The following is a 15,761-nucleotide window of genomic DNA, read 5'->3' on the forward strand; positions in this document are numbered from 1 at the left end:
AGTAATTGCTGTAGAAACCCCATTTACGCAGGTTTCGTAACTGTCTCTCCGGGCCCTGTGGGTGTCTCAGTTAATGAACAGGCCCAGATTTGTGTTTCGGCAGAGGAGGTGGCTGGACGTGGGAGGGAGCGGTGGGAGGGGAGAGCGGCAGCTCTGGGAGCTGCGGGTATTTCAGGACTCGGGAGCTCGGAGGAGCTGCTGCCGTAGCACTTAGCACAGGGGAGTTGTAATTGGCCGCCTTATGTGAGGTACGTTGCTCTACGCGCTGGTTATTTTTGGGTTTTGCGACCCGTGTTTGTTGGTCGGTTGTGTTCCCATTAATCCCGAGGCTCAGTTTCGCGTGTAGCGTAGGAAGGGTGTGAAATCGGCTGTAGCAGGCTGAAGGGGACTGCTGAAGGTGATGTCTTACTGATAAAACTCCTGAAGCAGCGTAAAGCTTGGGAGTGTTTTCTGAAAGCAGAAGTCATACCTGTGCAGGTGGCCACAGGTGTGGAGTGCATTTTCCTGGAGTGCAAAATGCACGTGCGTGCACCCTGTGCTTCATCTGGACAACATGTTGGCTTGAAGGAGGTGCAACATCTTTAAGTATTTAATTCCTAGGACAATCCCGAGCCATAAAATCCTCTTATTGCTCTCACCTTGTGTCCTCAAGAAAGAGATGCTGGACAGCACGTGCACATGGGGTCCCTTTCCTGCAGGCAGCTGCCCCGTCCCCTGTGTTGGGTCTTGCTCCTTATTTTAGGAAGGGATTTTCCACCCATGCCAGGCAAGCAGGCAGCCTTCCCTGGCAATGTGAGCCTGATGAAGCAAGGCTGGAAACGGTGTGTTCATGCTGGGTTTGCACAGCTTGCCTGGCGGAGTAAAGAAACCAATACCCAGCTAATTAGTCACGGCGAGAGAGGCTGATAAGCTCGCCTGGGTTTCTGCAAGGGAGGGAAGCTGTCGAAGGCTTGCAGGTGGTTTAGGTGTTAAGTGAAAAGTCTGGGTCAAAGGCCCAATTATAGGGGAATGGTAACACACTTCAGGTTTCTTAAAAGGACCAAACAACTAGGTTTTTAGAGCCAGAAGAGGAGGAGCTGCAGTTCATGGGAGGGATTGTTGTTTTTAAGCTTTAACTTGGTTTAATTTGGACCTGAACCAAAACTGTCTCTCTTTGTCTGTGGAAATTTCCTATGGCCAGGAAGCTTCCTCGACCTTGCAGCTGCTTCCTCGACTTCACTGTGTCATTACTGCAATGACTTCAACTCCCAATAAGCTCCAAGACAAGATTTTTGAGGATTTGCAAGGAAAATAGGCAGAATTGTCTGTCAAGACCCTGCTTTCGATTCAGTAGGGCCTTTTGGAGGCAAAATATATAAACACATTCAAGAGGGATATGATCAATTTGGGTCCATAAGCAGATTCTAGGAAGCAGTAGGGTTTGTACCTTTTGAGATCCTTAATTCAACAGCTGGTTCTTTGGGGAATACAAGGGGAATGGACCTCAGAAGAAGGCCAAGCTCACGTTTGTTGCTCTTAGTGCCAGACTAGCTGGGCCGCTGGCCTGACCTGGCTGGGCATTGTTTACATTCTTGTTGAATTGGAAGAGGCTCATGCAAAGCACTTGGGACTCAACAAACAGGAATTTTATTGTGAAACAGTTTTGCCGGGACTTCTGACCAGCTCTTCAGGTCATCAAAAGACCTGGGCTTTGGCGCTCAAAGTGCCTCAGTGAGCTGTGGCGTCTTGGAATGATGATCAGAGGTTAGGGAGAGCTGGTGACTCTGTGCAGGTCTGTCCTGCCTTCGCTGGCTTGTAATTTCTCCTCCAAGAGCACCTGAAGGCTTTGATTAAACACTGGGAACTTCCTACTGCACTGAGTCTTTGGTGAAGGCCTTGAGCTCTAGAGACAGGAGGAGGAAAAATTTGGCAGCTGCTCAGTTGGGCTTGGTGTAAATGTTCCTGGCCGGGAGACAGCTTAAGGAATCCAAACAGAAAACAGAGAACAGCTGAGTGCAGGGATGACACTAATCCAGGCAAGTCTTTTTATCTCCGTTCCTCTTCCTTTGTACGGGCTTCAGCCCTGCCCTGTTTCTGGCAGGTATTGGGGATGCCGTGCTAAAAGCTTCGTGTCTTTAGGCTTTCCTTGGGTCACTTGGTAGGGCAGATCTGGGAGGTCCTGAAAGTTGCATTTCATTGTGACACCTTGATACCTTTGAATATTATGCCTTGAGTGTAAGCAAATGGACTCGATGATCCTTATGGGTCCCTTCCAACTCAGGATATTCTATGATTCTATGAAATGTGTCTGAGATGAGAGGAGAGTCAGGGCAGCCCTAGGATGGATCTGGAGCCTCCCTTGTGAATATCTGGTGAAGTCAACCTCACTCTCACAGGTGACTGCTGTAACAATTTTGTGATGGTCCCATCTTTTAGCACAGAGGAAATGAAAGCTTCTCTGGTCCTACTCAATTTCTGGAGGTCCTGAGTGGAGGGGATGGAGCAGGGTGGTTGTGTTACTATACATCGAGCTCCATCTTGTTCATGAAGCAATTGTACCATCAGTTCTCCCATTGTCCCAAGGGACACTGCTGTGATACACTTTGTGCCTCTGGGTTGTTTTAAAGGCTGCAATTCCAGCTCATACTCTGAGAGTGACTCAAAACTGCTTTGATAAAGATGGTAACATATTCTGAATGTCAGATGTGTAGCACCTCTGTCATTTATCTTGCTTTTTGAAGCCCATTTGCTTTGGAAAAGTAGAGTTGGCATATGCGGAGTACAGGGCCAAGTAAAAAGGAGCTCCTGTTCCCAAAGCTGTGATACAAAATTGTACAAAATTTCCTATAATATTCTCATTCCAGTGGTGAATTATTGAGTTTGCTCTTTTCATGGTCTCCTTTCCTTAGATGCCCCTAGGCAACCTGCAGCTACGTCACATCTGGCTTGGAGTTTCATCTAGTGTCTCCAAGTCATTTTGTGTTGCATATCAGTTGCAGGGTCAGAATAGCTCTGCTTCCACTTGTGAATGCTGCTTGCAAACGATAACGATAATGGGAGGTACAGGATCATAAGGGATTAAACCACTAAATAAACATTTCACCTGCATGCCTTATCATACTTGTCTCATTATTTACAGCGTTTAAATGATATCCTCTAATTGTGGCGAGAGTGATCTTCTCTAGCCTTAGCTGTCAACAAGTAAAATGTCCTATTGGAGTTAACTCTCTAATTCTGTAGCTAGTGAACAGACCAGGCATGCCCAAAGGTCCCTTCATCTCACTTAGGCTGAATTAAATTGAGCTTCTCATGTGACTCCTACCTATGCTGGTTACAAAGAGGGTCTGAGGCAGGTAGCTCAGCCTTTGGACAGCTGAAAAGGGCAGATGGGTTTTGTCTTTTTGAGGTCAACTATAATTTTCTGTTTGTTTTTATTGGCCTTGGGAGGGAGCTTCCTACAGAAGAGAAACGAACTCCCAGTTTGGGTTTGGGGAAGAAAGAAAAAAAAAATGTTGGGTCCGTTAATGTTTGTGTAAAGCTTTTGCGTTCCCTGTTTTTTTTTTTTTTTGGAAAAAAAGAAAAAAAAGATAAGCATGCTCACTCATAGCTTCCTGTTTTTCCTGTTTTGAAGATTGACAAAGACAAAAGTCGGGGGGGGGGGGGGGGGGTGGCACAACTTCTCCTTGGGCTGAAAAATGAATTACTAACATTTCTGCAGAGAGGACTGCTATCTTGTTTGACCCTCCTTAAGCTCCTGGCTGCACGCTGTTATCCTAAATCTGCTGAGATTTTAACTTGGTTCATGTTTTCACTACCTTGCATTGTTTCATCTCTTATTGCCTGAGGTCCTACCATGGAGGCAACCAACAAATGGTTTTATGGCTGATGCATAAAATCAGCAGTATTAAGTCAGGCTACCTCACCTCTGATAAAGCAGAACATCGTGTCTGGAGAAGAACAACACAAAAAGCTGGAAAGGGCTGTGGTAATACTTCCTCCATATGTGCTTACCTCCTCAGGGACTTCCTGGGCTCGAGTTGATGTCTTTGTTTTTATTAGCTTTTAATTGATTTTTCCTCCATGGACTTGTCCAGCTGCTTTTGAATGCACTTATAAGACACTCATAGCAACAACAGACTCTTGTGGCAGTGAGTTCCACAGTTTAATTAGAGGTGGTGAGCGAGGTAGGACATCCTGCTGGTTCTCCTGAGCTGGCCCCATTGCTTGAGGGCAGAGGAGGTTGTGCTGTGGTCCTAACGTATCTTGTGTGGCCTCAGCTCTGTGGCAACCTGGACCACTAGCTTGAGGATCTCGTCCTTGGGGAGAGTCTTGGTGGGTCTGTTCATTTTCTTGTGTTTTCAAATAATGTCATGAACAGTGTCTACCTTCTCTTATCGTTATTCTGCTCAACAGTTTCCCCTAGTTAAGAAAAGTTTGAACCAGAACCTCTAGTTCCTTCGCACTCAGACTTCTGCTGGCATCTGCACGTTCCCTGTATTCTGGGCTAAAGTGTAATCTAAATAACTACTACCTCTTTTGTTCTCCCCCTCCGTTCAATGCTAAGGGCTGTCCTGGGATTTGGGGTTGTATTGTCTTTCTGCCCTATTTATTCCCAATTATTTCTTGCACATTGTGTGTTTTTGGTGGCTATGAGGTGGCTCCAGTAAGTTGGTTGCTAATTCATTCTGGGGCTTGACAAGGCAGTCTGAACGGGAGCATTCACTCCAGAGTGTTGGTGTTGGTTAAACAAAGCTTGGAACTGTTTTTTCGCACGACAAAATGGTCTTTGTGCTGGCCTGAATGCAGACTCAGCTGGAGCGTGACACGTGAGGGGAGATGTCGTTTGGAAATATAATTAGCTGCATGAGGAACTTGGTCCTTAGAGAAAAGTAGCAAAGGTTAGGATTGAGAGAGGAGCGGTGTCTCAGCACGGGACACCAGAGTTTGCTCCCATGGCCCAAGGAGCTCCTGAATTTATGGACTCTGAGCTGGCGCTGCTAATGAAGGAGGATATCCCAGTCTGCTTGTGGACGTGTTTATATGCCAGTGCATTAAATAAATTTTAGGCTAAAAACTTACGTGGCAAAGAGGGCTAGGTTCAAGTTCAAACAAAGTTTTCCTTCATTCTCTCCACATTAAGATGAACCCTTATGGTTCCATTTTTTCCATTTTTTTTCCCCTTTAAAAAATATTTTTTTTGGTCGTGATGACACAGGCGTTAAGCTGAATGAAGGGAGCAAACATACTTAGGTCTATGTTCATTTCAGTTTAAGGTCCCTATATTTATCTCAAAGCATCACTGTGATGTGACAGAAAGCGTTGATCTGTAATAACTCAATCTGACAAATTTAATGGCAGATTTTGTGCAGAACTCTATGGTATTCTACTCTGTGATGTGCATGCTTTAGAGCTATACACTGCATGGGGAAAAGTATAATGGTCGTGCAAAGGAAAAGTGAGTTGTTAACAGTGGGGGAGGAATTGTGTCCTGGGCTCCTAGAAGACAGGGTGGTTTGAAAGCCCCAGCAAGCTTTTTGTTTCAAATGCTTCAGGCTGCAACCTGCTGCTAAGTGGAAGGGCATTTACCAGTCCAAGTGTAAGTGCTCATGCTCTATATTGCATCCTCAGAGGGATTTAGTAGCTTTAGTGGGAAGCAACACCATTACCAGCATGAGAGAAAGTGAACTACAGACTGAAAGGTGATATCTAAAGAAGAGTTTAGGGTTTACTCTGACGGAGAAGTATCTTTAGTACCTCTTGGCTTCAATTTAGGCTGCTTTTATTTTCTTCTGGACTACAGCTTGAATTACTGCAGCTTTATACTTGGACATGCTCTGTAGCAGGAAGGTACGTCTTGAGCTACATGGCAATAACTTGACTGCCTCTCAAAGGACAAGAAAGGGAAAATTTGGCCTGTTTGAGGAGTGGATGTGACAAAGCATCGGATAGGCATTGTTTCTGAGGCTGTTGATAGTAAAAAGATCAGGAACTGAAAGGATGGAAGAGGTTGGAAGGGCTTCAGTGGTGCAATGTCCTGTAGGACAGCCGATGCAGGGAAAGGGAAGAGATCACTTGGAGGGACTAAAGCAAACGTGGTCATGGCTTTTACATCCCAAGAAGTTCAGTATTATGATGCCCTGAGTGCTCCCTAAATCTGGCATTGTTCTTGCCATGTTTCTCCTGTCTGAGAAGTCTTTGTTTTAATGGAGTGTTTTTATGGACTGATATTAAGTTTAATGTAGAAGGGGATTCACAAGAGGAAGATGGAAAATGAACAGTCCCTGTGTGAAGATCCAGTTTGTTCCTTACTGTAGAGGAGGTGATTGGATTGTCTGGCTGGATGTGTTTCCAGAGGAAACTTTGTGCCATGTCTCACGTTAAGGGGCTTTCCAGACATTTTCATGGCGGAACAGCTGCTTCGGAGCTACAGACCCCACAAAGCTGAAAACGAAGCTCAGCAGTTCACCAAAATGTCTTTTTGCTTGGTTTCCTAGCTGTTCCACCAGTTTCCTCCAACTGGGTGTAACTTCCTGTTGTGGCTCCTCGAGAGATGTGCTTTGCTGTCGCAATGTGCAGTTTTGGACAGACCCTGCTGAGGACAAATGCTCCTCCAGCTGATCCAGGCTGCTCAGTCTGTTGGATGCTTGGGAACTGCTTATGCTCGTATTAGCTTCTCCATCGCCCTTTGTTCTGCCCCCGTTGTCATGCATGGCAAACAGGCCAAGAACACGACAGGCCTCAGACGTCCAGTGACTCCCACAGATGCTGTTTCTCAAGGCCTTTCTTGTTTCTGAGTGAATACTGCTGCTTGTGTTCCTTCTCTAACTGCAGACATGGCTTTCCTGTACCTTCATTTAGGCAGAGGGAACAGAAACCTCTTCTATTTTGGAAAATGTTCTCCTAGAGAGATCTCACCGTTCTTCATAGGAGCCTGAAGCAGGTGGGTGGCTGTGTTTTGCCAGTGGGAGTCTCCATCCTAGCAGGCCCTACGGAGACTTTCGGGGATCTTCATCCTAACAGGAAACTTTCTGATTTTCGCACGTAAAACCAGCTGCTGTCATGCTGTGCATAGCGGGTGGACCCTTCCTTGGGGGCACACATCTTGCAGTTCTGTCTGAGGGGTGCACTGTCTTTGGAGGTCCTGACACCCCACCAACAGCAGAGCCGTGTGTGAAGATCAGAATAAAACCTCCTGAATGGGCTTCACAGGAGCTCTGCTCAAGCTTGCCCTGCCCTTCCTCGAACACAGAATTACAAAAACCCAGGCAGAGGGAAGGAAGACTGTGACAGCCGGGTCCCAACACCCAGCACCACTGCACTTGTTCAGTTTTCAGGTGTGCAGACGTGCAATGTGACCTCTGCATGCCCCAGACCGTCCCGATTGTTTCCTTTGTGCCCTGTGGCTGAGTCAACGTTGGTTTTATTCACAAGGTGACGAGCTTCAAATCCCCTCTGCCTGACTGAGCTGGAATACGTGTGCAAGTGCTGTTTTACAGAGCTGATGGGGAAAGCCTGGAAATGATGTCTGAGACTCGTGCTTACCTTATTGGGTGAGGGGATGTGGCAACTTAGGTCTTTTTGTGGTGCCAGAAGGGCTGTTTTGAAATGTGACTGGTGCCAGTCATTCAGCAAATGAGCCTAAACTGTTGTGTTCGGGCTGGAACTAGCCCACAAGTTTCCTTGGAAGGGCAAGAACATAATTACTTAAAAAAAAAAAAATAATAATAGTAATCACGACCGCCACCAAAAAAACACAAAACTCACCAGCACCACCAAAAAGAACACACCAAACACTTTTTGCACCAAAAACAATAACACACCATGTTAACTCTGTATCGGGTTATAATAGAAAAGACGGTCCACAAGCTTCTGTTTCTTGCAGTTAGCTTGGGTGTCTATACAGTGCTGCTGTTGCAGGGATTTCTCAGCCCATGTACTGCACCACAGGGATGCTTTGGGGATGTCCCAGTAAAGTCTGAGCTTGGGACTTCATGGGTGATCGGCTATGGGATCTGCAGGTGGTCTGAGAAGAGAAGCTCATGGCTGGAAGGAGCAATACATCCAGCCCAGTAGGTTCCCCCAGACACCTGGTAGGACCCCTCTGGTCCTTCCAGTGCAGAAACAATCAGATTAGCCTTAGGTTGTGGCAGGGATGTTCCTTTGGTGTTGCATGTATGATCCTCAGCCCCCTGGCCATGGCCTATCCTGGCTGGTGGAGCAAAGCCATGGGTATCTGCACCCCTACTTTGAGCCATGCAATTTTCATTTTTTCATTAAGCCACCTGTATGTGATGGTTGGGTGGTTTCTCTGCCTGTTTTGGTAGGAGACGAGTTTGGGAAAGTCTTTCTGAGTCTGGCACCTAACATCCATTCTTTTTGTTCAGCCTGGATTAAAACCTGTTCTTGTTCTTGCAGAACTAAAGGACCAGATGTGCCCCTCTTACAGCAGTGATCCTCCCTCCCTCTCCAAAAAAAAAAAAAAGAGAGAGAGAGAAAGCAGTCAGGCATAAAAAAAATGAAAACCCACCAGACAGTTACTCAGTGATCGCAATACCACCCCCACTGCCTGCCTGCTGTTCTGCTGAAGCATTTGAAAGCGCAATGCTGTCACATATCCAACCTGATTCTTTTTCCCTGATTAAGCAAGCTACTCACACTTAGAAATTCGCAACAAGCTTGAACGCTTTTGAGTACCTTTGAGAAACAACTTTATCTTTGTGTCTACAAGACAGGGTGATTAGCGGTGGTGGAAAATAAACTTTACTATCTGCCCTGTCCTCCTGGTGCTGTGGGGTGAGGGCTGTTTGGCTGCTGCTTTGTTTTGCTTTTTTCCTGGTTCAATTGCTCTCTCTGGGAGGGGCGAGGAGGAGTCTGGATTCCAGCATTTTGACCTGGTTGCATGAACAGAGCTTTCCTCTGGGACAACTCAGCAACACTGCTGCAAAAAATAGCCTTACGGTCATGTGGAGCTTGATGTATGAAAACTTGCGTACTAATAAGATTATGGGATTTTTTAATGCTTCCCATTTTTCAGACAAATGAAATTTAAGAGGCAGTGGTTACGAAGGAGAAAATACTGTCGTTCATCTATGTAGTATGTAGTTGTGTTTGGACCTGAGCAACCACTTAAAACCAGGCCACTTAACCATCCAAATTGCAAAATGTCCCTTATTCCATGGTGCTGTATCACTCCAGGCTCTGGGCTGACAAGGAAAGGGAGCTCCTGAACAAGGTTTGGTGAGTTTAGGGAGCTCAAATGCTTGTGTAGCAATGAACCCAGCCTCCAAGAAGCTTAAAAAGGAGACACTCCCACCTAAGCTAGTCACCCAGGGGAAACTTTTATAGCCCATGATGAGATGTTCAAGGTATTTCTTCCCATGAAGTGTAAATAGTAGGCTTAGGCTTAGATGTCTGACTTCTGGACAACTCAACACAAGGAGAATGAGTCTTGTCTGCTATCTACAGAAATCAAGGTAGAGGCTTAGGATGCCTTAGAGTATCTTGCCAGCGGACAGCCTGAGTTTAGCTCTTGCTGGGGACGGTGCAAATATGCTAGTTACATCTGTATTAGTAAATAAATTAGGTCTGGCTCCACAGCCAAGTGGTTACGGCATAACCTATGAACAGCTGAGCTCTCCTCACCTCCCCAACCTGCGTGGCTACGTGCAAGCTGCCTGCTTGAAATGGTCCCTTGGCCATGTCTGAGCATTGTCTGGGACTGCAGTAGTTGGCATACATCAGAATTGTGCCAAAGTCTGCCACCAATTTAGCAATCTTCGCAGCATGTTGCCAACACTCATTCGCTTGCTGTTGTGGGTGTAACCTTTTGAGCCTGCACTCCAGCCAGGCCAAGGATAAAAGTGGACAGACCATATGCAGCACCTTCATTCTGCTGTTTTGCTTCACAAAGCTGAATGAGTCTGAGTTGTGTGTTGTTTCTCTCGGTTACTATCAGCTGGTTCCGCCCATAGTATTTTCACCACCTGGGCTTTTTCCAGATTAGTCTCTCATGACGTGCTATTAGCTGGCTGGTACGCACTTCCTCTGATACATTTCTTTTGGGAGGTGAGGCTAGGAAGGAGGAAGCTACTGAAGCTACTGGAGTGTGCTCACATGGGTTTGTTGATTTTTTTTTTCTTTTTTTCTCAGCACTTCAGTTGAAGTGCTGCCCACTTCCACTTTAGGCAAGCTGTCCCTGTTGACACTGGAGTTGTGACACGACCAGGAGTGCAGCGTCCTGCTCAGAAAGGAGTAACGCCAGACTTCTGTTCCTCCAGAAGGCTGGACGCTTTGCAATGGCTGGCAGGGCTTTGCAGCTCCGTACGATAGCTTACGATGCCAAAAGGTGCAGGCTGAGGCACGCGGGCAGAAAACTGGTGAGAGACGGGAAGACATGCTCTGCTTCATCTTTTGTGTGACCTCAGGGATTTCCCTTTGGGAGACTGAATCTGGCACTAAGCAAGATTAACACCCACTGAGATGTTTAGGGCCATCTCAGCCGCATGGAGAAGTATCGTGGTCAATGTGAGAAGTTCTTCAGCTGGGGCATCAGGAAAATGGGCTGTAGTCTCAGTGGTCTTCTGTGACACCTCCTCATCTCTCTTGAGTTGTTGGGTTTCTGTTTCCTCTTCTAATATTTGTAAATGCTTTTTGAGGACAGCAATTACATCTGCGTGTGAATGCTGCCGAGAGCAGGGAAGGCTGAATGTTTGCAATGAGCACCGAAGCCATCAGTAGATGGATAGCCTTGCAGGGGCTTCACGTGTGCCTTTTGTGTTGTGTCCAGGACATGTGTGCAGCTGAAGCTACGGCATCGTTGCTCCATGCAGAAGAAAACTTCTTGGCGTGCCTGGCACGGATAGATGCCCTCATCTTCAAGCCTCTGCTCCAGGCAGGTAGGTTGGAGAAGACTAGCTCTTTGCCTCTAGTTCTTGCCTTGGGTCAGTGGCACACCTATGAAGGGAGTTATACTCGAAACCCGATGGCTGAGGGCTTGTTGGGGGCAACCTTTCATGCAAGGCGAGGACTGTGATTCCTGTTGGTTTTAGAGGTTAATCCAATTTCTGAGCAGTGTAACTTCCAAGGCCTGTTTCCAGCATGACATGGAAATCCCACATGCTTCTCACATATGTATGACCCCTGAACTGTGCCTGTTCTGCCTCCCTGCTCTTGGTCTGTGCTCCTGCCCATCTTTGAAGGTGAAACTTGTGGGTGCAGGTTCTAAGCTGGCAGTAAATCAGAGCAGCTTCACTGAAATAACAAATCCATAAATATTCACAAGCCTGTCTGGCCAAAAGTGGTGAGACTGGATTAGGCCCGTAGGCTGTTTCCCTCCTATGCCATCTTTCCTTTTTGGTCTGTCCTCCAAGAAGACTGGGAGCAGCCCTTTGGGCCAGGGGCAAAAACTCCCCCAGTTTTTCCCTGATGCTCGTGTCTGAGCTGGGTCTGAGCCCTGCAGGCTGCTGTGACCACATGCCCCATGAGAATGGAGGGAGAGGAGAAGGCCTTAGCATGGATAACCCATGCAATTACCGACAGGGGCCCAACCCTAAATAATCATCATCTCCTTCCTCACTGGAATTATTTTCCTATAAGAATATTTGTACTTTACACTGACAAATTGGGCTGAGTACTAGGTGCAGGCAATGTCTTGCACAAGGTTTCCTGGATTTAAGGCTTTTTGATGGCCTTTTCTCCCCTCTCTCTTTCCCCTAAAGAGCCTAGTGACCAGAAAGGAAAGGAGAACTTTAAGCTCTTCCTGCTCCTGAATGATCGATTTCAAGCTCTCTGGAACCTCACAGAAGAGAATTACCAGACAGTGAAGCAAAAATGCAGCACTTCGGAGTCATTCTGCATCCAGGATATTTACATTGTCTGGAAAGGAGACCTGTTTCTAAGCCTCTACATCCAGTAAGTACAGAAGAATTTTTGGAGTAAGAATAAGGTACCGAATTTATCAAATACCTCTACCAGACATGGTAAGTTAGCGCAAAAGGGATGCATTTAATACGTATGGTGCTGTTCAGTCATCAGGTCAGAGAAGGGGCTGCATTCAGTATCTTTGCAGATCATCTAATAAGTAGCCTTTCTTGTATCTGTGACTTGGCTTTTAAGAGGCAGAATTTTTCTTGCAAATACACACATATTTTTAAATGCATCTTGCAAATGGAAAGAAGACCAACAAGAAAACTTGTGCCTGGGGGACTGAGCAAAGGCTGAGTTGTCATGGGAATGGAAAGGTGTACACAGGAAGGTTTAAAGGACTAATAGGGATGAGGAGAGAAAGATGTCACCGGACACAGTTCATATTACCTCTTTGTGCCATGTTTATTTGGTTTTGGCTAGGGATATGATAGCAAGTGATGGAGGTAGCATGATATGAAAAACATAATGCCCCATAGCTCTTTCTACAATTAATTACATGTCTGCTCCCCATCTGTCTGCAATGCAAAGTAAATGTTTGCCAAAGTCACTGGAGTGTGTGTAACCTGTGTGTTGATGTCCTACCATGACAAATAGGCTGTGGGCACCTGAGGTGACGTAAAGATCAGACGATGTTTGGTCCTTCATTCATCTCAACAACGGCCAAGCTCTGCCTAGATGGGTTTGTACCATCTGGGAGGTTTGGCACACACGCAGGACTGGGAGATGGCCATTCTGGTTCTTGGAGATAGTTGTTCATCTAGTCTTGGTTTTGCTTATGGGTACACAGATGGAGGAGGAGGAAAGGCTACTTTTTGTTTTGTTTTTACTTGGACAGCATCGTTTTGGGAAGTGATGCGCTACAAACTTTGCCTTTATGTGAACAGGCTTTGGAGCAGAGTATGCTCGTTTGGAGCCTGATTCAGTGAATTAGAATTGGTTTGTCTGAAAAAGGCACAAAAGAGATGAAAACTTGTGTTGAGGTTTCAGCTGGTGAAAAGGAAGAGCTTATCTGAAGACCTCTTTTCCCCTCGTTTTGAAATTAAGCCTGTTTTTGTTGGATGTCATGCAAAAAAAAGCTGGTTCCTACCCACCGCTGCTGACTCACTCTGTGCAAACTTAATGCTATAATGTCTCATCCTTTCTGCAGTGATATAGGAGTAAACAAAGCCCCTGCTTAGGGTTCTGAAAATCAGCAGTAAATACTGAAAATGTAATCAATGATCATTAGTCTGGACGGAATATCTGATTTATCTGAAATCACTACTGGAAGAAAACATGGTATTTGCTGACAAAATATAGCTCGATCTCCCTCTAGTGTGAGTTCAGATACATTGACGTGGACACTGACAAGCATTTGCCATCAGTAATACAGGCCTGATATATTTACTTCGAGCAGCAGAAATTCATACATCTGAAGTTGATCTCTTATGGTCAGCCTTTTTAGATTTCCTTTCCAAGGCTTTTTGCACAACTTATGCTTGTGCTAAAAGCTGGGAAAACTTAAAGCTCCTGAGACAACTCTAGTGCAAAGTCAATGAGAAATTTAAACCACTGAGGACAAAAAGGGTGCAAGCCAAGGTGGGAGGTCCAGTAGCTGTGTCTCTGCCTCCCTTGAAAATGTGGATCTGACACATTTTCAAATGATCTTCTTCCTTCTGTCATTTAACCTCATAGCTAATATGCATCTCTAACTCAGCTCATGTTCGTGTGTTTGTGTTTTATTTACCAACAGATATTTCGTCACTTTTGCCAACTACGTTGTAGTCCATGGCTTCGAACACGCCACAAAGAGCAAAAGGTCAGTGAAAAATGCGTATTTTAAGGGCTGATAGGAACACAGCGATACTGTACGCGTTAAGACACTAAACGAGAGTGAACAGCACTGCACCTTTTGGTGATCGATCTCTGTGTCGTGGTCCAGCTGTCTCTCCTCTGAACTGACCAGAGTGGCTGCTCCCGCAGGCTTCTGAGACCACAGCAGCTGCTGAAAGGTTTCCCCTGCTGATCTCCCTCCGTCTCCTTTGTAGTAGGCACAATTCAGACATTTGGGGGAGAGGAATCCAATAAATTTGGGAGTTCAGGGAAGGAGTGGGATCTGAAAAAGCATTTTGTGGGAATCTGGCAGGGAGTTTCCACTGCTTGTTCCGGATATTGTCAGAGTCTCATGGAAAATAGCAAATGAAAGCATGAGAGCAGGACATGAGAGGATTTATAATCACTGCATCTGAGTCATTCAGTGCACAAACCATCATGGAAGTTATGCCATATTCCATGCATCTGTGGGTGTGATTCGTATTTGCAAGAACAGCTGGGCCGGAGACAGAACAAATGAAGCTTTTTTCCTTGTCTTATTTTGGTGTGTTTGGTGTGCAAACATTTGCACTATGTTATCTCCTGCTCTTTGAAGTTGTTTAATATCTTTTCTGGGAGTGAGGTAGCCTATAGTGCCTGGAAGGCAGAGTAGCAGCAGTTTGCAGAAGGACTAGTTGATGGGCCTTTGTCTTAATTTGCCACCTTGCAGTGAAGCCTGGAAGCACCATAAGACAGTGCTGAAACAATTCCTCACGGACTTCACCTCTGAGACCTCCATGTCACTGGCCTTATACACTGTCCTCCACAAACCGATCCGGGACCACATCGAGCAATACATACTGCTCCTCACCAAGCTGAATGAGGTTCTCAAAGAGGTAGGGGCCTTTGTGTGATGTTACTTATCTGGCTCGTGTTAACATCTTATGGAGAACTTATGGGGCTTTGTGGTGGTGGGAGGGAATCCAAGGCAGGCTGGAAAATGCTTTCCAGTGGACAACCAAGGTGGTGTTAACCAGCACTGGTGGAGCACAGTCCACCCGAAGGTCTCAAAGCAATGAACAGTGGGTCCTCCAGCATAGTCCAAGCTACTTGTCATAGAGAGGAGCTGCAAAGGGTCAAGTAACTGACTTAAGGCTGCACACTTCTGCTGGTGGCATGGATGATGTTAGAGCTGGGAGGGTTTGGAAGATTAACCTTCATTAGTCCTTTGAATTCAGAGCTGCTGAGGGTTTTGGTTAGCTGTAGCCTGATGCCCTGCATACCCATGCCTGAAGCATTGATCAAGTCCTGCCTTCCTTTATCAGGGCTCTGAAAAGGATGTGATTACCAGCGCTGTCAAGGAATATGTGAAGCTGGAGTCCTTCATCAGCCAAGTCCTGGATGAAGCTTGTTTTACCAAGACCTTATGGAAATCCTTGGGCTACAAATTCACAGTGAGTCACAGATACAGTGTGTATATTGGCAAGGGGATCCTTGGGAGGTCTGCTTGCCCATGGAGAAAATTTGATATGGATCAGGCATCTGGGGCTTCATTTGGAAACTGGCAGGGCAGTCTGGAAACCTTGAAGAAACATTATGGTCACTAGCTGCTTTAGAAATTGAACCCTGTGTCCAGTTCTGCTGTCACTGTCAGCTTGTGCCAAGAGGCATCTGGCCTCTGCAGGAACTGTTGGCTTGAGTTGGATGTCCTCTTCCAACTGTGATGTTTCCTGATGCTCTTGGTCCACAACCTTGACCTTTGTGGCGCTTTTTGCAGGACATGCTGTGTGTTCCTGAAAGGAGGCTGCTGGAGGATAGCAGAAATCTTCCCATCTCTGCCAGCACAAATCGATCAGACAGGATCTTGCTCTTTGATGACGTCCTTGTCTTAATTCAGGTGAATTTTCCAGCCTTTCAGGGGGATTGGAAGGGCAGCACAGATGAACGACACTAAAATTCATATTCTTGTGATGTTGAAACTGCAGCAGAGCTTGGCTATTTGCAAAACCTTATCTTTGATCCATGCACCTGTAGTTTGCAGTGGAGAGTAAGAGAAGAAAACCTAG

At 46.1% G+C, this 15,761-nt stretch overlaps 1 protein-coding gene across 8 annotated transcripts in view; it reads left to right on the forward strand.

Moving 5' to 3' along the window:
* The window catches only part of ALS2CL (ALS2 C-terminal like), a 61,280-nt gene that overhangs the window by 24,218 nt on the left and 21,301 nt on the right, over positions 1-15,761 (forward strand). For 5 of the 8 annotated variants that reach the window (XM_040549649.1, XM_040549643.1, XM_040549650.1 and 2 more), the window contains exons 2-7: positions 10,766-10,874; positions 11,697-11,889; positions 13,637-13,702; positions 14,426-14,591; positions 15,021-15,149; positions 15,473-15,592. In XM_040549649.1, coding sequence (XP_040405583.1) covers positions 10,769-10,874; positions 11,697-11,889; positions 13,637-13,702; positions 14,426-14,591; positions 15,021-15,149; positions 15,473-15,592 — 780 coding nt within the window. In that variant the 5' untranslated portion in view covers positions 10,766-10,768. Of the gene's footprint in view, positions 1-127; positions 249-10,074; positions 10,097-10,133; positions 10,356-10,765; positions 10,875-11,696; positions 11,890-13,636; positions 13,703-14,425; positions 14,592-15,020; positions 15,150-15,472; positions 15,593-15,761 lie in introns of those variants that run through there. The other 3 variants (XM_040549644.1, XM_040549646.1, XM_040549642.1) reach the window with 3 other exon arrangements.

This window comes from Cygnus olor, chromosome 2, assembly GCF_009769625.2.
Source record: "Cygnus olor isolate bCygOlo1 chromosome 2, bCygOlo1.pri.v2, whole genome shotgun sequence".
Lineage (NCBI taxonomy): Eukaryota > Metazoa > Chordata > Aves > Anseriformes > Anatidae > Cygnus > Cygnus olor.